General features: G+C 45.9%; 2 protein-coding genes across 8 annotated transcripts in view; one reads left to right on the forward strand and one right to left on the reverse strand.

Moving 5' to 3' along the window:
* The window catches only part of RELT (RELT TNF receptor), a 56754-nt gene extending 54176 nt beyond the window's left edge, over positions 1-2578 (forward strand). For both annotated transcript variants that reach the window (XM_020989608.2, XM_020989609.2), the window contains exon 12: positions 312-2578. The gene's annotated coding sequence lies outside the window, so the exon portion shown is untranslated. The remainder of the gene's footprint in view (positions 1-311) is intronic.
* Positions 2579-17115: 14537 nt separating this feature from the next.
* Positions 17116-25293, reverse strand: part of FAM168A (family with sequence similarity 168 member A) — a 200096-nt gene continuing 191918 nt past the window's right edge. For all 6 annotated transcript variants that reach the window (XM_078156905.1, XM_078156903.1, XM_078156904.1 and 3 more), the window contains 4 exons: positions 23070-23212; positions 21699-21873; positions 19409-19540; positions 17116-17376 (listed from right to left, as the gene is read on the reverse strand). In XM_078156905.1, coding sequence (XP_078013031.1) covers positions 19428-19540; positions 21699-21873; positions 23070-23212 — 431 coding nt within the window. In that variant the 3' untranslated portion in view covers positions 17116-17376; positions 19409-19427. The remainder of the gene's footprint in view (positions 17377-19408; positions 19541-21698; positions 21874-23069; positions 23213-25293) is intronic.

Raw genomic sequence — 25293 nt, forward strand, 5'->3', positions numbered from 1 at the left:
AGTGGGGGCCTTCAGAGAGGGGAGATCAGAAGTTAGCAGGAAAGGCTTCCTGGAAGTGGGGGAGGGGAGAGATCTGGGCCAGAGGAAACCATTTCCAGGGAGAGGTAGAGGGGTGGGGGTGAGTGAGTGCTGCTGGCTTCTGAGGAGGTAGAGGGGTGGGGGTGAGTGAGTGCTGCTGGCTTCTGAGCCTCTCTGCAGGGTAGGGATGGGGCAGGGAGTCTGTGTTCTAGGTGCTGACAGGCTAAGGGACCCCCCAGGGGCTCCTGGGGTATCTGAGAGCATGCCTCAGTCCCCTCTCTCTCTGCTCACAGGTGCCCTTATGATCTGCTCAGGCCCCGGGCCCTGCAAAAGACGTTGGAGCCTGGGAGTTGGCAGCAACCTGAGGCCCCAGGGGGGCTGTCCCCCAGGCCCCTGCCCCCTGGGCAGCCCCAGTGAGCTCTGGGAAGTGGGCAGCGGCAGGGGAGAAATCTCACTTCAGCCTGAGCTACCACAGGCAGCTTAATTTAAAGGAAAAGATGATCTTGTCCAGGGAAGAGAGGGAGGCATATGCCCACACTTGATGAGCAGTGGGCTGCCCTGTCTCCTTGCCCTTCCCCCCTGCTCCTCTCCCCGCCCCCTCCCACCCCAGCATCTTCTCCATGCTAGCAGCAAGCCCCTCCCTGGTCATCTGGTCTTTCCCTTGCTCTGGACAGGACGCCCAACCCAGCTTCCTGGGTCCTCAAAGATGGCGTAATCCACACCCAAGTGGGGATTTCCTCCCCAGTGCTTCACAGATGGGACATCTAGCCCCCAAGTAAGGGTCCCTTCCCTGGTGACCCATAGAGAGGACACACCCATCTATCCATCCACCCCCATGCAGGGGTTTCCGGGAAAAACGAAGGACTCAGCCTCTTCTTCATCGCCCCTATTCTTCATCTTATCACTCCTGGGCAGAGGGGAAGTGGCAGTTAGGGAATACCAGGGGAAGAATGAATGGTGAGGATCTACTGTCACAGAATGTCCAGTCACTGGTAAGTGAGAAGACAGGCCCAGAGAGAAGAAACCTTCCAGAGGTCACAGTGAGTTGGGCAGAGTGAGGAACAGAACTTGGGTCTCCTGACTCCCAGGCCAAAGGCCCTTTCCATTGCCCTACAGTCATTGGGAAGGAGGTCTTACCCACACACCTCCTCTTCCCTCCCCCATCCCCCCCCACTCCCTAGCACTTGGTGTTACTCTCCAAAATGGGGCTTGTCCATGGGAAGAGATTTTGGTGGCGTTTACATGGGAGATCTGAGGGGAAGGGACTTAGCATTTGGGCTCAGATCCCAAGCTCTGCCCCTTTACCTCTCTATGCCTAGAAAATGAGAGGTTTCTTCCAGTTCTAAGTCTCTGATCCCATACCATCCCTGGCTGTTGGGGCTTCCTGTCATCTGATTTAGTCCCTGAGGCTGCTGGGAGGGGAGACAGCCATGGAGCAGGAAGGGAATCTCAGGAGACCTGGGTCCTGGCTTTGCCTCCCTTAATTTGTGTGGGCCTGTTTACTCCTGCAAAATGAAGGGCTTGGTGATTTTTAAAAAGATCCCCTCCAGCTCTGACATTCTGAACCCAACTTGCTGTATGTCCTTGTCAGACATTTTACCTCTGAGCTCCCGTTAACAAACCCCTGCTCTGCTCACTGAGCCACAATCCCCCCACCCATATCTGGAAAGGAAAAAAATGTGACTTGGGGTGATGCTTGAGAGGTTTCCCCTGCATTTCCTTGGGAAGAGGACCTCCCATTGTTCCCAGTAGGACCCACACAATCCCTCGGGCCCCCCCCCCCCCGCAGTGGAGCAGGAAGAGGCTTGCTCCTCTCTGCTTGGGAGCAGGGGGCAGTTTGGGCTATATCTCAGCTCCCTCCCCTTCCTTCCCCTCAAGCTGGATCAATAGCTTTATTAGATTCCCCAGCTAGCTGCTCTTCCCCTTACCTCCCACCATCCCAAGCTAGGGCCTTGCTTCTGCACGAGGAAGGGGGGTGCCTTAATGCATGTCAAGCAGCCCCCTCCACCCCGCCCCCCAGGGGTGAATGGCTGTTTTTAAATTTAAAAACCAAACTTGTTCTGTGTTGTCAACTGTAGTTTGGGGGCCTCTGTCCTACCATGTACCATTTTCTCCTCCCATCCCCTAAAAAAAAGTGCTTTAGAATCCCCATGGCTCAAAGCCCTGGCCAGTGCAATAGTAAGGGAAGACGTGGGCTCTAGGTGCTGACCACCCCAGTTATGACACCCCTGGCTATGCCTTGTCGACCTTCCCTGGGCCCCTGACTTGCTTTCTCTCCGTCCACTTTGCTCTGTTGTGTTCTCTATGTTCGCTCCCAGGAGAGAAGTATGGGTGGTTCAGGCAGCGCCTGGCACCCATCCGTCCTGTCTATTTATGTGGGAGCTGTGCAGGTCACAGACCCTGCTGTCACCTCCCCTCCCCTGGTGGGGGGTTGGGCCCTGAAGTTTGGTAACTCTTATTTATTGAATTTGAGTCTTTACTCTGTCTCCTGTCAATACCCATCTTATGCATCCTCATCCCCAGTTTCCTTAAGTTGGATAATAAAAATAATAGAAAGTGATGCTGCGTGGAGAAGTCTTTGTTATACCCAGGGGTCTCTGATAGTCCTCTACACATTCTCTGTGGGTCACAATTGCACACGGAGGCACTCAGGCCCCTGTTCCCCTCCCCCACATGATCCAGTATTGGGGGGGGCACACAGAGATACCTACACAAAGAATGTGTACTGGAATCCCCCTTTACAGCCTCTGACATAGGAAGTCTGGGAGAAGATTGGGGCCACATGACCCTGGGCACGGGGACTAGGGAAATACCCACATAAAGAATGTGTCCAGGAATTCCCTTTCACAAGACCAGGACAGGTCAACCAGTCTGTGTGGATGCTCTTCACCCCATGGGCCCAGATCTTGTCACAGTGATAGAGTGCTGGGCCTGAAGTCAAGAACACTAATTTTTGTGAGTTCGAATTTGACCTCAGACACTTAGTAGCTGTGTGACTCTGGGTGAGTCACTTAACCCCGTTTGCCTCAGTTTCCTCAGAAGGAAATGGCAAACCACTCTAGTATCTTTGCCAAGAAAACCCCAAATGGGATCTTGAAGTCAGACATGACTGAAACAACTGAACAGCGGCAGCTAACTACCACTGTAATGAAACAAGGATTAATTAAAAATAGTACACATAATAAAAAGTACACATTCAAATACAGAATTACACCTTTAGTGTTTAAACATGACAGGGGAAGTGAGGACAAGACTTTTCATATCAAGGTGACTAGAAGCTCTGAAGCTGCTAGAAAGATTCTGGCCTTTAGAAAGTATTCTAAGCAGCCAATTATCATGTCAATGGTAGTAATGGTTTTGATAACTTCCAGAGCAAAAGGGTAAAGCAGGGGGTGGGTAGCAAGATGTCTGAGTACATGGATGCAAGGCATAGATATTAAACAAGTTACGTGATTGGGAATCATGAAGTACTTTTAAAAAAAGGTAGAAGGAATAACTTCATGTATGGATTGGACTAGATACCTGCCAAATCCCTCCCAGCTCAGAAAATGTAAGGTTGTAGGAGAAGTAATAGGCCTCCTCATTTAGGATAGCTTCCGAACCCAAGGAATGAGAATGTTTAGCCTGGAAAAAATGGGAGAGATAAGGGTGGGAGAAAGAGGAGGAATGGGGGAAGTTACAATGAGGAGATTCTGACTTGCTGTAAATAGACTTCTAGCAATGAAACATATTCCCCAATGGAGCAGACTATCTCTAGATGTGAGTCTTTTACATTGCCAGAGGTTTTCAAACAAGAGATTAGATGATGCCTGTTAGGGAGGATGTCTTGGCTGGAGGTTGGAGGCACTGCCTAAGAGGACCTTTCAGGATCTGACCTAGGAAGAAGGAAAGGCTAGGGCTAAAGAGCAGGCACTGTATGTTTGGGTGGTCAGACTTCCTGTTAGCCTAAAAACACCCAAGCAGTCTAAGGAGCAGCTTCCAGTCCCTATCTGATGGTATGCCCACAGGGGATAGGGCTTCCACAGCTGGCTTGATGGAGAACTTCCTGAAGGCTGCTAGGTCAGGCTGGTGGGTCTCCATCCTCTTCCTCTGAAGAGCTAGGCTCAGGACCTCTTCCGTAGGCCTGCACCAGTCAGGGAACAAGAAGCCCAGGTGTGTGTTGAGGGGGGTATGTGGAAGGCCCGAGCTTAAGCTGTTCACTGCATAGGTGCCTGGGGCAGTGCGAATGGGAAGGGGGACTTTATTTTGGGGAAGCAATGATGCATATGAGACCATTTAGTTAGCAATTTAAGGTTTGCAAAACACCTTTGTCAATGAAATTATCTCATTTGTTCCTTACAACAACCTTGGGAGGTAGGAGCTAGTGTTATCTCCATTTTACAGATGTGAAGGCTGAGGCTCAGAGGTAAAATGGCTTCATTGGATATACACAGCTAGTAATTGGCACAGGCAGGAGTCAACCCCAGATGTCTCCAGACTTCTGAGTCTAGCACTTTCCATTACACTAACCACATTTTATAAAGGCATGACCATCTGAGTCAATGAGTGTGTGTGACTGTGCAAATGGGTACAGTATTTCAGCTGAGCTAGAGGGAGTACAATAGCTGATGGAAGGGCTGTCACACAGAAGAGGGATTTAACTTATTTTGCTAGGAACTAGAAATGAGAGGGACAAGTTACAGATGGACTGATTCCTGACAAAGCTTCTTACCTTAAAGGTGTCGTTAGAGGTCATCTGGTGCAACACCCTCATTTTACAGCAGAAGCTCAGAGAGGTGAGGGTGGTCACACTGCCTGTGGGACTTGTCCAAAGTCCCAAAAGAGCTGGGACTCCAACCTGGGCCACTTAACTCTAAAGAGTTAGTGTTCAAGTTCCCACAGTATAACACACCACACCAGTCTGCCTGTTCATTATCCCCAAAGCAAGGATGCCTGGGTACATCTGGAGCGGGGGGGGGGGGGGGGAAGAGAGAGAGAGAGGAGAAGAGGGGAGGAAGAAGAGAAGAGAGAAAAAGAGAGGAGGAGGAGAAAGAAGAAAGAAGAGGAAGGAGGGAGGACAGAGCCAGAAAAAGAAGAGATAGAAGAGGGAGGAGAGAGAAACAGAAAGGAGGGAAGAAAGGCAGGGGGTACAGAGGGACCTGTTTGTGCACACATAAGAGCTGTCCCAGGATGAAATAAGCAGGCTATTGATGGATGGATGGATGGATAGATGGTTACAGATTCCATTATTCAGGGATTTCATGTAGAAGTTTAGATGACTGCTAGTCAGTATCATCTAGAAGGGATCCCTGCTCAGATCAGAATTGGACTAGATAGTCTCAAATATTCCTTTAAATGTGGAGATCCTGTGAACCATTTTCTATGTGCATTACTTCTCATTGTCCAGGTGGGGGTAGGCAGGCAGGCTACGGATTAGCCAGGAGAACCTGGTGATCTACCCTGAAACCCCACGCTGTGGCCACCAGATGGCGCCTGGAATCCACAACGGGAGCTAACTCTAGCACAGTCAAGCTCAAGATACGGGGGGTGGGGGGGGGGAGTGGTAGCAAAACTGGATAGATTGCCCTACATCCTTCCAAAAGCCTCCTCTGGCCTCCTCATGCAGAGCAGCAGTACTTGGGAGGGGCAGAGTTGAAATACATCCAAATCCGTGTTGACTCGACATCCCCTCCACCCCACTACTGCCATGCTCATTCCCCCTTCATAAATCCACACCTTCCATAGGGTCTCTTACAGTGTCTTCAATCTAGGCACCTTAGCTAGGCTCCCAGACATAGAGGGAGAGGTGCTCTCCCCAAGCTAAGACTTCAGACACAATGGCTGTTTTGAAAGACAATGTGATGTAATGAAGATGGACTGATTTGGAGTCAGTGACCTTGGTTCAAATTCTGCTTCTGCTACTTACACGCTTCTGCCCAGTGATCTTGGGGCGATCACTTAATCTCAGCTGAGTCTCATTTTCTTCTCTGTAAATGAGCATCTTAGACTACATGCATGGATGAAGGGGGGAAAAAAGTTCTGCATTTACAATGCACAAAAGGGTGGATACAAAAACAGAAGTGAAGCAGTCTCTGCCCACAAGGAACTTAAATTCAAAAAGGGGATGACAACACATGTAAGGGAGGAGTCATTTGGTTTGGAAAATCAAAGGCATGGTAAGGGAAGCCAACAGGAGAGCAGATTGATGCAACTTTTCCAGGAGCTATGACAGTGGTAAATTGGTTTTGGTTCAAAGGTTGGAAAGGGGTTGGGGGTGATAAGGGTAGCAACAAAGGTATATGACAAGATATCTGGGATGTATAGTGAAGCATACCTGCAACCAGTGTAGACAGAATGGGCCATGAAAGGCACACACCAATTGGGATAACGTGGACCCCAGAGTGGGAGTTTCAAGAATGAAATGATTGAGTCTGGTAGGGTTAAGTCTCTTGACCAAGGGACTAGTTGCTTGGGCAGATGGTAAGGAGAATCTGCTAAGAAGACTGTGGTTGTAGGTATGCATGATTTCAAAGGTTCCTTTCAGCTCTAAAACCTAGATTTGGGGATTATGGACTCCATCTTGGAGCAGAGGAAGCAACTTGTTTTGTAGGCAGAAGGCTGGACTAGACCCATAATGTGTATGTGGGAAGGGCAGAGAGCTGGAGTTAGATTTTAATTTACATACTAGGGACTTGGGAACAGAAGGGATTGTCCTGCAGTGGAATGGATTGACTCATGAAGGACTGAGCTCCGCCTCACTGGAAGTGTTGGAGCAGATGCTAGGTGACCACTTGTTAGAAATGTTGTCCACAGGATTCTTCAACTGGGAGGGAAGATGGATGTTTCAGAAATGACTAGCATCAGAGGAATGCTAAAAGCTAAACTGGAGACATAAATGACTTTTCTTCTCCACCCCCCAGGAGGGCTGTAATTTTGAGAGCAGTTCTAGGACATAGCAAGTAATAGCAGTAGTAGGCTTTGGTTGAAACAGCTCTGGACTGGGAACCAAGATACTTGAATTCTAATTCAAATCACAGAATTGCAGAGCAGAAAGGCTTGGTAGCCATCAGGTCCACATCTGACCAAAAAAAAAAAATCCATCTACCAAATCTTGTAGATCTTCAATGAGAGAGAGCCCAGCACTTCTGGAGACAGTCTATTCACTTCTGGCTGCTTTTTCTTGGATCAAACATAAATCTGCCCCTTTGAAACTCCCACCCATTTGGGGGACCAGTTTTGCCATTAATGCACCACATGATCTTGAGTAGGCACTTCCCATCTCTAGCTTCAACTTGTTCCTCTGTGAGATAAAAAAAGTTGAACTAAAATGGACTTTAAGGTTCTTTTTAGCCCCAAATTCTACAATCCCATTGCAATGTCTCCTTAAGTGAGCCAATCTAAAGCAAAAGCAGATCCAGAGGTGGATAACTAGAGGATCAGCATTTACTAAATAGAGTCCACATGTTCTGCCCTGGCCTAATTCAAGCCAGGGGGAAAAAGTTGCCTGGTTGAGAGGGCTTAGGATTGATATCTGTAAAGTGGTGAAGTGACCTGTTCACCTAAACCCAGTGACTAGGAAGCCCCCACATGAAAGTGGGCAGTGATAGTGTGGAGGGAAGGCCACCTCTCAAAAGCTTTAGGATTCCTCCCAGTGAGTGCTTCTAGGGCTACAGAGTCAAGAAAGGGAGCAGTACTAGGCAGAGTACCTCATTGGGTTACCATTCTTCCCCTGAAACCCACACTGGTCACCCATTACCCACACATGTACTTGAAACCTACCCTCTTTTACACTCAACCCCTCAAAAATTGCTAAGCTTGGCCACCTAGGCCAATTTTTTTGGGAAACATTTTAATAGTTATTGAATGTTCTACATCTTACAGTGAGTATCATACAGTTACAAATTCTTGGCTTAAATCTGTCTGGGAGATCACTATCTGATCTTCAAAACCAAAGAAAACTGAGTAACAGAAATTAAAACCCAAAAAATCAAGTCAGATTTACATTTCATACACACAAGCTGGGGTTGCAGGGCTTTCATATTCTTAAAAACTCCAGGCTGTGTTTCTAAAATACATCAAAGTCCTTGGATCAAGCTTGGAAGACATTGGTCAAAGTTTGTTTTTTTTTTAAATATATTTTTCTTCTTTGTGTGTGAGTCCCAATAAAATTTTAAAATTAGGATCCAACCTGTAGATTAAAATTAATTTTAAAAATACAAAATCATATACCCACCCATCCCCAAAAGGTTAAATATTATAGGAATGCATATTCCCTGGTATGAGCTACTGGACTGGATACTGATGCTGATGAGTTGGGAGATACGAAGGGTGCCATTCAGAAGCCATGGTTTTTAGATCCACCTTGCTCCTTTCTTAAGCCACATGAACATTCTGTACTAGAATAAGGGCCAGGCAAGATATAGAACTTCAGGTGCTACTGGAGCAATAATCATTGGATCACCATACAAGGTAGGAGAAAATGTTTTTTGGGCCCAACAGGTATATACGACTGTGGCAATCCAAGATGGACATCTTCACCTGAACACCTAGTGATGAGAAGATGATACCATTCCTTCCTCTTGTGAACATCAGGGGATAGAGAACGGTTGGTGGGTGATGATGTCCTTGCCAGGTCACTGGTTGTGGTATTCAACCTCTTCAAACACAAGCTATAGCCACTGTTGGGAACCGAGATGTGAAGAACACAAGAACCTCACCAATGTTAGCAGAGCTCCTAAGCATGGTACTCGCTATGGTCTAGAAGACTGGTACTTCCAAGTGAAAGACACTGCCATAGCAGTTATTTCATAACCTGTGCCATTTTCTTGGCCTACCAGCCCAAACATTGGATTCATCTGCTCTCTATCTTCAGCTAGCCTCCTCCTAGAGCGGAACTCAAAAGTCATCTGGACCCAATAGCACACAGCAGAGAAAACATTTGATGAGAGAAATTGAGGGAGGACTACAAGAACCTAGAGTGCAAGGTTGTGGACCCAAGGAGCATCAATCTACCAAAACAAAATAAGTTAGAAAGGCAGCAGGGCACAAAGAATCAGGAGATCTCTCTTCTGGTCCTAGACTGCTACTTATGCAATAGTTTTGAGCAAGTCACTGACCCCTTTCTGGACCTGTTTTCCTACTCTATAAAATGGGGTTAAGATTTGGATTGACTACTTCCTAGGGATTTTGTTAGGAAAATGCTTTGTTAGCTATAGCCATAGAAACAGGAGCTGCTGATATTTCAAGAGTTCCAGGGATAGGAACTTAAGAAATGGATAAAACAGACAACACAACCAGGCCACTATTTCACCAGGCAGCTGCACTTACATTTGGATGTGTGGTGAGAGTAAAATGGCTCCTCCCTAACCTGCCCCCCACAATGATTAGTGAGAGATTCTGAGAAGGATGGTGCTTGGGTTCCCTCTGCTGGTCTACTCATAGACTCCTCTTACTCCCTAACCGGGCACTTTTCCAAGACGAGGAGGCCCAGATTTGGGGTCCTTCTTTCCTCTGAGTCAAAACTTGGAGCTCCAAGGTGCCACAGGCCCTTGGGGATCTTAGAGACCCTTGACTAACACTTTCTGTAGAAGTCTTTGTATTAGACAAACCAGAGCCTTCATAGATTCATAAGAACATAGAATTTAGAGTCAAAAAGGACCTTAGTGATGGTTCCAGTCAAACTTCCTCATTTTAGAGGAAGAAACAAACTACTGTTTGGGACTGAAAAGGTTTTTCCCAAGGTCATAAAGTCTGTGATCTCTGCTTCTGACTACACCGTGATTTGTAAGGTGGAAAGGAAGAAACAATCTCTAGACTGGGAAGGTGGAGGCTTAGGCTCAAACCCTGACTTCACCCATACTTGCCGTGGGCTGGTCCTTTCCTCTGTAAAATGGGGTGAGATGGTTGGTGTTGGATGTCACAATCTTTGAAGTCTCTTCTAGCTCTTTAAAAAATCCTAGCAGTCTAATTTTACACAAAATGTTCAAGTAGCTCAACAAAGCTGTAAATACTGGGATGGCCAAACACACTGTAAGTTCTGACATGGCCTTGACTACTCTCTAGGTCATTTTGTTTGGTCAACCTAAGGCCTTTGGCATTTCTAGAAACAGTGATCTTTGTACTCACACCCCACCCCAACCCTATCATAAAGAGGATCCACAGATTGAAGAGCTGGAAGATAGGCTACATCAACACCGTTTTTACAGATGAAGCAACTAAACAAGGCCCAGGGAAGGGAAATGACTTCCCTAAGGTCACACAGCTAGTGTTGGAACTACCATGACCTTATCCTTGGAGTCTTAAATCCATATTGACCAAGTCTCCCCACCATCACCCTCCAACGGGCTGGGCTAATGAGTTTCTCACTTACACATGGAAAAGGAAATTTATGAGGTTATGTCTGTCTGGTCATAAAATGCAAGGAAAGATTTGACTACACATGGCTTCCTTTCTGGCATCACTATTTGGAATATTGGTTGGGGCCACACTTACATGGTGATATTTGGTTCACAATTTCATGACAGTTTGGGCTTGAGAACAAAGCCATCTGATTTACTCTATGGCAGTGGCATCATCATCATCAAACTATCAATGTCATTCTAGGATTCCATCATCACCTCCCTTTAAGCATTACCTAAAGGACTACTTTCTTGAAGGGAAAGACCATTCATGTCTTAGCTAAACTTTATATCTCTTCCAGTGCCTCTTCCAGAAAATGTCAGTTGTGTTTATGTTACGTATGACCTGTTTATTACATGTCAAGAAGCAGGACCAGGTATGGGAAGATCAGCCTCCTTCTTGATAATAGCTCCCATTTCGAGTGTTCTGAGGTTTACAAAGTGCTTTCCTCACAACAACTCTATAAGGCAGGTAGTGCAAGTATTATTATCCCAATATTACAGACGGGGAAAAACAAAGGCCCAGGGAAGGGACCTGACTCCAAATCTAGCGTTCTCTCCACTATGCCAGGCAGCACAGGGTTATACAGTTGGGTATGTTAAGAGAGGGCTGAAAAGGATGTCCAAGATAATTTAGTCCAACCCTCCCATTTCATAAAGAAAGAAACTGAGGCATGCACAGTAACTTGGCCCAAGTCACATAGCTGGGATTCAAAGCCAAATCTCCTAATGGCAAAGCCAGTACTCTTGTCACTACTCAGTGGAGGAGCCCAAACTTGAACTCAGGTGTCTTTCCATTACCTGCTGCCATTCCTTGCATCTGCACTGTTACCAAAGGACCTTAAAGCTGAGAGTATCTCTGTGCCAAGCCCTTTAATCCACTTAGTGTTTTTATGTTCAGTGTCTGAGTCCCAGAGCAGGATCATGGCCATCAACTGACTGTTCTTTGCTATCTGAATAGTTTGAATATAGCATTTTAGAAACACAGAGCTAGAAGGAATTCCTGAGTTGGAACAGATTTCCAACTTGTACGCAGATAGGAATCCCCTCAACAATATTTCCATCAAGCGGTCTTCTAGCCTTTGCCAGAAGAGTGGGCCTTCAGAGTGGCCCATTCCCCTGTTAGGAAGTTTTTCCTTATGCCACGCTAAAATTTGTCCCCTACAAAACTAGGTGGGAGGTAGGTGATCTTGAAGGCTCTCAGCTCTGACATTGTCCTTTTTTCTAAGGTCCCTCCCAGCTGTGACATTCTATACTTTAAATGCTAAGTATACACATTTAACCACCCTGCTTCCACTGTGGGGCCAAACCACAAGGCAATCATTTCCCTTCTGGGGAGGGGGGAGGGGAGGTCTCATGGCCTCCTCACAGCAGAGAAGATGAGCTACACTCTGTTGTCCTGAATCTCATCAAACTGTTAGCTCCCTACAAGGTGTCGCCCTCTGCCTTACCTCACACTCACTAGCATCTGAGTTATTTAAGTATTTGTTTTTTCCCCATCAAACTGCAAACTTCATGAGGGCAGGGACTGAGTCTTATCTCAGGATCTCCAGCACCTAGCATAGGGCCTTGTCGGTCCGGGTTCTTAAAAAGTAATTTTGAATTTAGGTGCTCCCAGGGAGTGCAACCAGCTTCTGCCAGGCCTTCCTGCTCACAACTGCTCTGGCTCCTACTGCTGCATATAGACAATGTGGGGCAAGGAAAGGAGTTCTGTACCAGGAGTTGGGAGACCTGGCTTTCAGTTCCAGCTCAGACACCAACTCTAAGTGAACTTGGACAATGACTTCCCTCTCTAAGCTTCAATTTCTTCCTCTTAGAACGATGGGGCTGACATACATCATCCCTGAAGTCTCTCCCCCAGCTGACATTCTGTTCTGTTCTAAACTGTCTTCTGACCATCACGCTCTAGGCCCAAAGGTCCCTTCCAGATCTGACCTGCAACAACTCTAAATTCTTTTAAAGTCCTCCACAGCTAGCCTGAAATGTCCCTGTTGTCCTTTCTCTGTCCTCTAATCAAAAGGCCTGCTTCTTGAGGGGTTGGATTATTTTGGGGGTTCTTAACATGGGGTCCATTAACTTGTTTTTTAAAAATATTTTGATTACTGTATTTCAATATGATTGGTTTCCTTCATAATTCTATGTATTTTATTTTATGCATTTAAAAACATGGCTCTGAGCAGGGGTCCACAACCAAAGAAGGTTGAGAATTCTAGACCAGAAGATCTGTCTTTAAGGCCTCCTCCAACTTTTAAATCTTGAATTCTATCCAATGTGTGTGGTGTGTGTGTCCCCAGGAGTAGTGGTGGTGGTAATATGTTGCAAGAAAATTTGGTAAAAAAAAAAAATTAAATTTAAAAAAGAAAGACAATTTGGTTCCAGGCCTGGGAGTTAAGAGACCTGGATTTCCAGTGCTAGTTCTATCACATACTAGCTGTGAGACCTTGAACAAATTGATTCCCCTCTCTTGGGACAGGGGAATCTGTTTCCACATTTGTAAAATGGGGACTATAATACTTGCACTAGCTATCTTGTGGAACTGTGAAGATCAAATGAGATGTATAAAGCAACATGTAAACACCCTATGGAAACATGACCTATCATCATTGTTACCTCCAAACTTAGATGAAGACAGCCAAGCAAGGGGGCCCCCAAAGACACCATCTTTACCAGTGCTAGTGTCTTGCCAACGGCAGAGGAGCTCTGCCATCCCACCTGCCCTGACTCTTAATTGTTCCTGCCAACATACACAAACTGCTCAACCAGACACACTTGCACTCTCTCTCCCCCAACTTTTTTTTCCCCTCTCTCCTCTCTTCTCACTCTCTCTTGTGCACTCTTTCCTTTCTTGCATGCTCTCATTCTCTCTCTCCCTCTCTTCTCTCTCCTCTCTTTCTCTCTCTTGTTCTCTCTATCTCTCTCTCTCCCCTCCCCCCCCCCCCCCCCCCCCCCCCCCCCGTGGTCAAGCCCTTAATGCAGAGGACCTAACAACTAGGGAGGTCAGAAACCAGTCCCTCTTGGCCAACCCTAGGCTATCTCTCCTGTGGCTATGACACGGCCTTGAACTCCCTTAGTGACTTCTCTGTCCTCAACCAGGCCAGGGTTTCAGGGTCCAAGGGCAAGGCTACTTCTGACTAGGAGACAGAATAGTATTTGTTAGACTCCTTTGGAACTGGTGATGAGAAATATCCAACTCATGACAGATTAAACCAACCCGGTTATCCTACCTTAACCATTCTCCATCATAAATACCTCACCAGACACACCCTGGGGGCCTCTAAAACAACACAGCTTTCAGAACTACAACTGCAACTAGCTTCTTTTCTCTTATCATCTATGCTGCTGTGGTTTAGTATAAATGTGAAATTTCTGAAATCTCTTCACTTTCTCACTACCCCACTCTTTGCTCACACAGACTTCGGGGAAACTGAGGCAGTGCAGGACTCTGGAGACCACAGTACCAGTCCTGGCTCTGCCATAAATTAGCCGTATGATTTCGGACAAGTCCTTTCCCTTCTTTGCGCCTCTTCTTACTCTGTGAAATGGGAATAATCACTTCTTTCCTGCTTTCTTCTAAGTGTTTTAGGGAAGGTCAAAATGAAATGATGGATGAGAAAGTATTTTGAAAATTGTGTATGATGCTATAAACACGAGAGGCATATTTTCTGTTCTTGATTTCATGGTACTTTTATAACACGTGTGTGATATTCATTGGTATCCACAAAATATTAAAGGAATCGGAGGAAGCCTCTCATTGTGCTGGGTGGAGCCACTATAGAAAATGTGCAGAAAAACACAGTCAAGAATTATAGGGGATAAGAAGACATGGAAGGGCTTATCAACACTGATGAGATCACAGATCCATCCAAGAATTATTTAAGATGAGGTCAGAGATCCATAAATCAGATACATAAAACCAAAAACCAGGTGGATGCCTCTGTAAAACCATACAGGTTAGGGGTAGCTAGGTGGCACAGTAGATAGAGCACCGGCCCTGAAGTCAGGAGGACCTGAGCTCAAATACGGCCTCGGACCAAACACTTAACACTTACTAGCTGTGTGACCCTGGGCAAGTCACTTTACCCCAACTGCCTAAACCCCCCCAAAAAAAAATTAAACTAGACAGGTTAACATCGTGGATCAGTTATTTCTTTGAAAAACAAATTGAGGCACAGCCCAAAATACCACCATGTGCGTGTGCGTGTGCGTGTGTGTGTGTGCGTGTGTGTGTGTGTGTGTGTGTTCTGAAGTTTCTTTTTTTCTTCCTATTTTTGAAACCATTTTTGATAGCTGACCTTTTTCTTCCCATGTAGCAAGAGTGAGAGAACACAGACGGACAGCCCAAATGAACGCCACACCAGGACACACACAAGAAATGTGAAAAGGACCAAAAGAAGCTTCCGGTGTGGCAGGGGGATCCTCTACGGAGACATCAGAGGGCAGAGTCAAGAATCCCCCTGGATGGAAAAGCGTAGAAGGGTGGAAATCACGGCATCACTGAAGGACCAAACAAGGACCAAGCATCATGACTGCTGCCTTTCTCTGTCGGGTGTTGGGGTGACCTCCTTGGGGAGGAGCCTCTAAGAACAAGGGGATCCAAGTGTCCTTCCAGCTTTGAGTCTATTTTTGTTTTGTTCCCATCTTTGAGGAGCCTGAGAACAAATCTGCGTTGGTTTGATTTTCTAAGGAAAGCCATCGCTTAAAGTATGGAATAAGATGGGCACTCCTTAAAGATAAGACCTACCTTGCTCATCTTTTCATTCCCTTGTTTCCCTTCACAACCCTGATCAACAAAGACCCCACAAACAGTGGGTGTTAATGTCTGCTGAATTACCACTGAATCCCTGAAACCCCAGTTTTTAGCAGTAAGATCTCCTTACAATTCCATTTCATCCAACAGCCCAGGAAAACATAAGGATTGCCCCCTCCCACCCAAAACACTTCAGGGAGGGAAGCGGTGGACTGACTTTTTCCCAAGCTTTGGCCAGCATCTGAGCGGTCCCAACCCGAGGGGCTTCTCAGGAGTCTGTCCCGGGATGGGTCTGGGAACCTTGGGTGGTCATTTCCCTTTCTCAGCATGTCTCCCTCCTCTGAGTACAACCCGCATTCTGTTTTCTTACCCCAGCTTGAAGGGATGTTTGGTCCCCAAGCACCCAGAGGTTGCCTAAGTCTAGGCCATGCTGAGGTGCTGCAATTCTCTGGCCCCACTGGGAGCTCTGCTCCATTCCTTTCCTTGGCCTTCAGGAGTATAAACTGCCATGTACTTTCAGTATTATTTCCAAAAGATGCTTCCTCCTCTACTGTGTCCTCCTCCCTCTGGTTGTATGTCTTTATTGCTTTATGCCCACCTGCTGCCCAGCCCTCACACTGTCTGCCCCTTCTCCAGGTAGCTTCACTTGCTGTGTGACCTGGGGCAAGTCAATTCCCCTCTCTGGGTCTTGGTTTCCTCATCTGTAAAAGGAAGGGGTTGGACAAAATGGCCCCTTCCAGCTCCATGAGTTTATGAAATGTTTATTGCTATTGCTCCATGATCCCAATTTCACCCTATTTTCCTTACTGCCCCTACAGAAGCACCTCAAATGTTACTCAATAACGTCTTTGATGAACAAAATAGTGTTAGCAGCATCTGGGACCTGGTGCTGGGCAGCGAGGACTTCTGGTGCTCTGGTCCTAATCTGCTTTGCTGTGCCTGCCCTGACATGCCAGACTTCGTCCCAACAACAAGTGGCGATGGTATGGTCTCCACCACACCTACCTCGAGAACTGACCCCACGCCCCACCAGCTCTTGCTCCTCCTCCCCCAGGGAGGGCAGCTCAGGATGATAGATTTCCTGGGGTCTCTTTGGGTGCTTGGGCCTGGCGACTTCATCTACCACCCACGAAATAGCTGGCCTTGGAAAGCAGACACCCTGATGCATGACTTGAGATCCCTGTGTTTCTCTTCTATCCACCTGTACCATCTGGGGCTGTTGCAACCATCAGTTGCCCTCAGAGGAACTGCCTGGTTATGACACAGTGCAATCAGAAGGTCCAACACCCAGGTGGTCCAGTACTTGGGAGGTCTGGTACCCTCAAGGTCTGGTAATCAGAAGATCCAGTACCCAGAAGGTCTGACAGTTCCTCAAGTTCTGGTCACCAAAAGAACCCAGAAGGTCTAACACCTAGAAGGGCCAGCACTGAGACCTCTCACAACAAACTTGCAAAGCCTATGCCAGTTTCCAGGTGTAGCCACTCCTTTCTTTCCATCCCCTGGCCTCCAAGACCATTCCCTTCCCCCCCCACCCCCCCACCCCCCACCCCTCTATTAAAAAGGCAGTCTGACCTTTCATGAGGAACAAATCCAAAGCCTTCCTATGTCCTAAAACTAATGTGTCTCATTGCTAACATTCCCACGACTTTCGGATTCCTATCGATGGGCCAGCTTTGGATGATGGATTATGATCGGTCATGACGGCTCTCTGGAAGACGCGAGTATCATTTGTACCATGGTATGGAAGAGTCAACAACTGATATCACTCCCCCCACTCCTCAAAAGAACCAGAGAAGGAAGTCAAAGCAGAATGAAGACCGCTTGCCATACCACGCACCATTCTCGCTACAACAAACAAACAAGCCCAGTCACTGGCTGAACAACTCAAAACAAAACACCAGCGGGGGCGCGCCACGCCAAAACTGAACGCTTGGGCCTAGAAATAAGAGGACTATAGAGACTGTGACCACTGGCCAGGGTCAGAGTGAGGGTCATCATTCGGGGGAGGTGGCGGGGAGTGGGCTGGCAGAAAGGGGTGAGGGGAAGAGGGAGACCAGAAAATGCAGCTTTTTCCCCAAAAAAAAAAGAAAAACCCCAAACACTGAAGGATGCATAAATTGACCCTGGCACTTTTCAGTGGTGGTTGTTCTTGCAGACGGGCATGGCGCTGGTCTGGAATCATGCCAGCACCGGGCGTAAGACTTGAGTTGTTGCATACCATGTCTGACTCCCAATCTGTGGAGACAAGATAGAAGCAAAGGTGAATATTAAGGAACAAGGTCATTCATACGTGAAGGCTACTGAAACACATCGGGGGTAAAAAAAAAAAGAATCCTTGTTACTGGGCACAGGAATGTTGGAAAGTATCGTTACTTGGAATCGAAGAATTTAGAACTGGGGTGTGGGGTGAGGTAAATGAGGACTTAGAGATCAACTGGTCAGAGAATCCCAGAATGTCCATATGGGAAGGGAATTCAGATCACCTAATTCAACTCTTCCTGCCTAACCCCCAAACCCCTTCCAAACCCCCTTATTTTACAGAAGAGAAAACTGAGAATAATCAACTTACCAAATCACATAAATAGTCAGTTAGCGATGGCAGGATTTGAACCCAAGCCCTTTGACTCCAAATGCAGCCCTTTTGCCAAACACTACCAAAGGTGAGAAGACCTTTGACTATCTAAGCTAAAGTTCTGCTAGTGTCATATCCCATTTGCTGACAGTGGGCAGTCCATTTTCTGTGTACATGATTCTCTAAGTGAGAAGGGTGAATGGAGTGAGAGGCAGGTGCTGTAGCACTGAGAATATTTCCCTGATCTGTGTGACCTTGACCTTCCTCTTTCTGAACCTTCATTTCCTCCTCCACCTGGCTGCCAGGTTCTTGGTCTCTGGGTCACAGATTAGGCCTTGGGGCCTGGGGCCTTCTGGCTTTGGCACATCGTGGCCTGTGCTGCCAGACTGGTGGTGTGTCCATTCCTTGGCCCTCTGCATCCTGTTGGTCTCAGCCAGATCCACACTCCATGCAGGCCCACTTCTTGCACCTGTCCCACCACTGACCATTTTCCCTTTTCCTCCCTCACTTTCCTTCTCACTCCATGATCAGAACTGAATCATTCTGCAAAGGAAACTGCTCATCTCAGCAGCCCTGTAACTCCCCAGACTATAACATGCCTCCCTGACCATTACCCTACATGTTCTGTCTTCCCCCAGTGAGTTCCTGGAGAGCAATGACTTTCTTATTTATCTGTATCCTTAGAGCTTGGCACAGAGTAAGCGCTTAATACATGCCTTTTCATTCATTCATTCCCCATCTCAACAGCTGTGAACAAAGTAGTTTATAAACTGTAAAGCACTACAGAAATTTGAGTTGTGAGAATAGTTTCTGATTTACACCATTAACCACTACTAATAACCTTCTGTGTTCAGCACAACATTGGTGCTACATGACAAGGTGAAGTGTGGGAAAGTAATTCAGCTGCATGTGAGCTGGGCCACACAAGCTTAGCAGAAGTCACAGGGAGGCAGATATCAATCAGTTCAACATAATAAATCCTTAACACAAGGATTTGTTCTGTGAAGTTAGGTTGCACCTGAGGACCTAGAGGACCACATGTGGCCTCAAGGCTGCAGATTCCTCACTTCTGGGCTAGACTATTATTTATCAGGGAGGGCACTGTCTAGGGGATGCCCATTCAGGTAAGGCTGGACTAGATAACCACTGAGGTCCCAAGGATTTGTGATGTTTGAGCTACAAAACACAGAGGAGGCTACTTTTCCCTTCTCTCTTAATGCCCATTCATCCCTGGGAAAGGCAGGAAGAGCCGTGGGCTAGGAGTCAGAGAACGTGGATTCCAATCCCAGTTCTGCAATTAACATGATGGCCTCTGGCACATCAATTCCCTTCTCTGGACCTCCATTTCCTTCTTAGTAAAATAAAGGATTTGAACTAGATTGGCCCGAGCTCTTTTCAAGCCCTGCCATTCTATTTTCTAGGATCTCTAGCATACAGCAGGCACTCCATAAATATTTGTTGAATTGACCTAAAGCCCTGATAGCTTTAACATTCTTTGCTCTAACACTGAGACTCGATGGTATTCTAAGAGGGCTCTGGAGGAAGATGCTTAAAGTTTAGGACAAAATCCCTATTGTTGCTGCTACCACTCATACCTCCACCTCCTCATCCCCTAATAGGACAGACACCTGGACAAGGGTCAAGCAAGGAGCACTCAGGCTGCAGGGTGCCGTAAAGTCGGGGATTTCCACTCACGTGAATCGGCTGCTGAAGTTTACCAGTGTGGAGGTACATAGCTGTACGTGGGGGTCCCTTGGGCCCGGTACGTTGGCACGGAGACGGGGTGGGCTCCAATTGCAGTGTGTTGTGGTGTAGTTAACAGAGTACCTGTTAAGACAAAGAAAGGAAAACAAATCTTGTCATAGTGGCCCAGCTTTGACCCTTATTAGTGGGGCGACCACAGGCAAATCACTTCACCTTTCTAAATCTCAGTTTGCTCATCTGTCAAATGGAGATAATTATATTACTGCTATACAGTACCCAGGGGAAAAAAGAGCTTTATACTACAAATGTCTACTACAAAGACATTCTGCTTGATGCTGATACCACAAGCGCAACAATGAAGCCATCCCTGCCCTCAGAGAGCTTACATTCTACTTGAAGGATGCAAAATGTTTACAGTTAAGTACAACACAAGGTAATGTGAGGAGGGAGAGAGCATTGGGGGTAGAGGGAGAGAAGGAGGGAAGGTTTTATGGAGAAGATCACCCCTGAGTTGAACATTAAAGGAAAGGATGCTAGAAAGAAGAGGAAATGAGGGCGGGCATTCCAAATATAGAGGATGGCCTATGAGAACGTCAAGAAGTGGGAGATGGAAGGCCAAGTTTTGGCAAGAGGCAGTAGCCCAGTTTGGCTAGAATATACAGTTGAGTGAAGGGAGCTGGCGCAATCCAAAATAAAGCGGTAAAGAGAGATCTAGCCAGACTGTGGAGAGCTCTGAATGCCAGACGAGGAGTCTCTATTTTATCCCAGAGGTGACAGAAAGCCACAAGTTTTCTGAGCAGGAGAATGACAGGATCAAGTCTTTGCCTTAGGAGATTATTTCTGGCAGCTGTGTAGAGCACTGATTGGAAAGAAGAGAGACCGGAGGCAGGGAGACCAATGAAGAGCCTATTAAAGGGCAACTAGGTTACACAGTGGATAGAGCACTGGCCCTGGAGTCAGGAGGACCTGAGTTCAAATCTGGCCTCAGACACCTAACACTCACTAGCTGTGTGACTCTGAGCAAGTCACTTACATCCAATTGCTTTACCCCCCCTAAAAAAAAAAAGAGCCTATTACAATATGCCAGATGAGAAGCGATAAAGGATTGAACTGGGGTGATGGCTGTATAATTGGAGAGAAGGTAGCAGGTGCTAGAAGTGCTGTGGAGGTGGACTCAACAAGACTTAGTAACTAACTGGATATGGGGGAGTGAGGCAGTGAAAAAGGGAAGCATCAAGGATGATGCCAAGATCAGGAGGCTGAGAGCCTAGGAGGATCATAATGTCCTCAACAGAAACAGCCACATTTGGAGAAAGGCAGATTTAGTGGGGGTAGGAGGGGAAGTGAAAAATTCCATTTCGTCTTTATCAATGGGAAGAACAAAATTCTACATGATATGGTCATATTCCATTCTGGACATGCTGGTTTTGAGTTAACAATGGCACAACCAGATAGAGATGTCTGGCAGGCAACTGGAGATATTGGCTAGGAGTTAGAATTGTATACATAGAATATAGGAGTCATCTATGCAGAGGTAATTGAGATCATAGAAGTGGATCAGATAACAAAGGGAGAGAGTTTAGAGAAAGAGGAGGTAGATCAAGACCAAATCTTGTAAGTCACTAATACTTAGGAGGTGAAAGATAAATGATGACCCATTAAGGAGGCTATAAGGAACTGAGATGGAATAGACAAACAGGTAAGGGCAGAATAAGGAGCAAGTAGCACCATGTAGGACAAGGGAGGAAAACTGGGGAAGAAAGTTTGGTCAATAGAGTTGAAAGCTGAGGAAAAGTCAAGAAGGATAAGGGCTGAGAAAAGGCCATTAACTTTTGTATTTAAGGAACCAAACAAAATAGTTTCATTACCAGCTAATGGGTGGTGAAACAGCTGAGGCAATTCAACTCAACAAGTATGGGGATTATGAAGATAAACAGGGAACAGTCCTTCCCTTCAAATCTTGTAATCTGGAGCAAGTCCTTCCTTTCAATGGACCCTGGTTTAATTAACTATAAAAGGAGGAACTTACAGTAGGTAATCTATAAGTTCCCTCCCAACTCTAAATCTTATGATTTAGAATGTAACCTCTCTCTGGGGGAATTTGCATTTAAGAGGACTAAGTAGGTAAGGCCAATATTTAATGCAACGGAAAAACTCTCTAATGGTAAAACTGCACTCACTTAGGTTGAAGAATAACTATTTTCAGGGTAGATTTATCATTAGAAGGAACCTTAAGCATCCCTCTCTCTCCCTAGCTTGGAACAACAAAAACAACACTCACCTGCTGACATAGCCATGGTGGTTCCAGCAACCATGCCCATTGCTACTCCATTGGTCCTAGGTGCAGCCACAGGGGCTGGATAAATGGCTGACGGAATGCTGTTGGGCTGGACAACGGTGGTGTGGTGGATAACATGGGGCTGGGCGGCATACACAGGCTGTGTGTAATAAGCTCCCTGAGGAAACACAAATCAACATGTAACAAGTTTCTTCAGGTGTCAATCTTGAGGAAGAGAGGAAGGGACAGAGGAAAGGAAGAATGGCTAGATTTATGTCATGTCTAGAGCTATGAAATGTGAAAGGTGGCATGGTGGATAAAGCACTAGACCTAGAGTTAGGAAAACCAAAATCAACCTATGTTGATTCTGGTTAAGTCATTTATTTTGTTTGCTCCAGTTTCTTCATCTATAAAATAGGGATACTAGTATCACCTACCTCCCAGGGTTGTGAGGATAAAATGAGATCATATTTGTAAAGCATTTTGCAAACCTTAAAGTGCTATATAAATGACAGCTATTATTATTACTGTTCAGGAAACCTAGGTTCCAGTTCTGGCTCTGGGACTGCCTCACCTTGTGACTTTGGGCAAGTCATTTTCCTTCTCTGGCCTCAACCTCCTCTGTGAATGAAGGAGTTGAACTAAAGGCTCTCTAAGGTTCCCTTCACATTCTAATCAAGTCACATCAAGTCCTAAGGTCCCTTCAAATTCTGACATTGGGTATTCTAATGTCCTTTTCAATTCTAACCTTCTGTCAGAAGGTCCCTTTTACTTTCGACATTCTATGTTCAAGTATTCTTTTTACTAAAGGCCCTTCCACCTCTTACATTTCACGTTCTACGATCCTTTTCAACTAAGCTTTTATCGTACGAGGGTCCTTCCAGTTTTAACATTCTGTATGTCAGCTAACACTCAATGTTCCAAGGTCCCTCCCCCATCTTTGACATTCTGCTGACAGATCTTTCTAGTATCCTATGATATCTCTCTTTCCTATTCTAAGATTCTGTTTTCTCTCTTTCTCTCTCTCTCTCTCTCTCTCTCTCTCTCTCTCTCTCTCTCTCTCTCTCTCTCTCACACACACACACACACACACACACACACACACATACACACACACACACACACACACACACACACACACAAAATGATCTATATGTTTACCTCCTCCTTAAGGACTTATATTTAAGAGTGCAGAGTAGGGAAAGTGACCCTTAACCTAAAGGAATAACACTCTAATGGAATTTATGGGACGCAGTAGGGGAGGTATTTCTGAGAAGAAATGGGTCTCCATGGACCACCTCACATCTCTCTTCCCACCAATATGGAATTGCCCATCTGGGGAAGAAAGTACAACCTGGATCTCCCATACCATACCTGGGCATACAGGTTCTGCTGAGGATAGGCACTTCGAATAGGGTACATAGCCGTTTGGTAAGGATTAGGTGATGGAGAGTAGGGAGGTGGTGCATTGTTACTCTGGGTGGGTGGGACCTTGTAGGGTGTTCCTGCTGTGTATCCTGTATGGAGACAAAAAAAAGTTTCACATTAGTGGATATAATAGCATTCTCCCTCCTAACAGCAGCTGAACCAAGAACATGCATGGACAAGCAGCTGAAGCCAGGCTAGAAACAGATAAGTAAGATGATGTACGGGAAAGAGTCCTGGATTAGACGGCAAAAGACCTGCTTTTGACTCCAGGTTGTTCCATGAATTCACTCTATCACCTGATGTGGTACAGTGGAAAGAGCACTAGCTTTAGAGTCAGAGGACCTGGGTTCAAATTCTGCCTCTTGACACTACTTGTGTGACACCTTAGGCAAGTCACAATGTTTCTGGGACTCAGTTTCTTCACCTGTAAAATTAGGGGTGGGAGGGGGCTGCTTTCTAGTTCTATTAGCCTAAGAAGTCATAGCCCTTCTCTAGGCCTCAATTTTCTCATCTATAAAATGGGGTTAACAAACCCAGCTAAAGAGATAGAGCTTGGTATAGTGGTGAAAGACTCAGGACAATTCAAGAAGGCCTTGGGAGTGGCTGGTGGCATGTAACAGGTCTGGACCTCAGATAATGGTGTCAGAATAAACCCAGGTTATACAAAAAAGCATGGGAAAACATATGGACTGAGGCCAAGTAAAGTAAGCAGAGCCAGGCAAACACTATAATACAATTACAACAATGTAAATAAGAGAATGAGAATTTTTTTCAAACCTGCAAAATTATAATAACCAAGCATGACCCCAACGATGAGATATGTAAAGGTACCTCTCCCCACTTCTTTGTAGAGGCAGAACACTGTCACAGAACACTACCTATAATGTCAGAGTTTTTAAATATGTTGCTTAATTTTGTTGAACTGTTTCCCTTCTCTTTTAAAATTATTTTAAAACGAAGATACTCCTCTCTGTAAGGGGGTTTAGAGAGAAACACAATGGGAAATGTAGGTGACATAAAAACAAAAGACAGCGAGAAAACATGTTTTTAAAAAATACTTAGGAAAGCCTGAAGTCTCCTATCCTCTCTCCCCCACAAACATATATTGGTTGTGTGACCACAGGCATGTCAATGCCTCAAGCATTCTAAGATTATTAAATTGCAGAGTAGATGCAAATTCGCACCGGTAGAGGGAGTTTCCTCTTCGAGTTCCATGTATATGTATATGTATATATGTATATCAGCTTAGTCTACCTCATGGGACTAGGAAATGCCTTCCCTGTACACAGTAGATGCTCAAAACATATTTGCTGAACGAATGAATGAGGGTCAGATGAGAAAATGTGATCGTGAAAGCACTTTGAAGGAATATAATTATTATGGAGTAGTTCATCCAAACCAGACCTCTGGGTCATTAAGGGGAACGAATTATAAATGGACTGCTCTGTTCTATTGTAACTCAGAAATAAAATAGAAGGTACAAAGAACCCTTACCTGAGAGTCTGAAAATATGAGTTCAAGTCTTGGCGTTGCAACTAACTCCCTAAGTGACCTCAAGCATACTCCTGCCCCTTGTTTGACCTCAGCCTCTTTACCAACATAATGAAAAACTTGGCACTAAATTATCTCTAGGATTCCTGCCAGTTCTGACAATCTCTAACAGGCCTTTTCTTTTGTAAACAGCGCCCCCTGGTGTGGAGCATAAGAAGAGTTCTTTTGAGCTCTCTTAAAAGGGTTTGATAAAGCCCAGACAGCAAGCACTGGGTGTTGGATCAAGGTTTTAAGCCTGGCTCTGCTAATTAGCAGTAAAACCCTACATATGTATTTCTGCTTTGTGGACCTCTGTTTTCCCTTCTGTAAAATGAGAAAGTTGGACTAGATGGGTCTAGAAGGTCCCTTCTAGCTCTGATGAGATTGTAGGATTCTATAAATGATCTGCAGGAAGACAAATAGGGGTTTATGGATACAGGAAATTCAGAAATGGCTCACGTTTTCCTTTAATCTCTCACCTCATCTTCTTTCTGTCCTTTGTCTTCCTCTGCACACTCTCATTCCTGACCTCCTTTCTCTCTCCCCCCATCCCTTATTTCTCTCCGGACTTGCTTTCAATTTTTTGTTTTTGGTGAGGCAATCGGGATTAAGTGATTTGCCCAGGGTCACACAGCTAGTA

The sequence above is a fragment of the Phascolarctos cinereus genome, unplaced genomic scaffold (assembly GCF_003287225.1).
Source record: "Phascolarctos cinereus isolate Bilbo 61053 unplaced genomic scaffold, phaCin_HiC Scaffold_726;HRSCAF=1367, whole genome shotgun sequence".
NCBI classification, from domain to species: Eukaryota; Metazoa; Chordata; class Mammalia; order Diprotodontia; family Phascolarctidae; genus Phascolarctos; species Phascolarctos cinereus.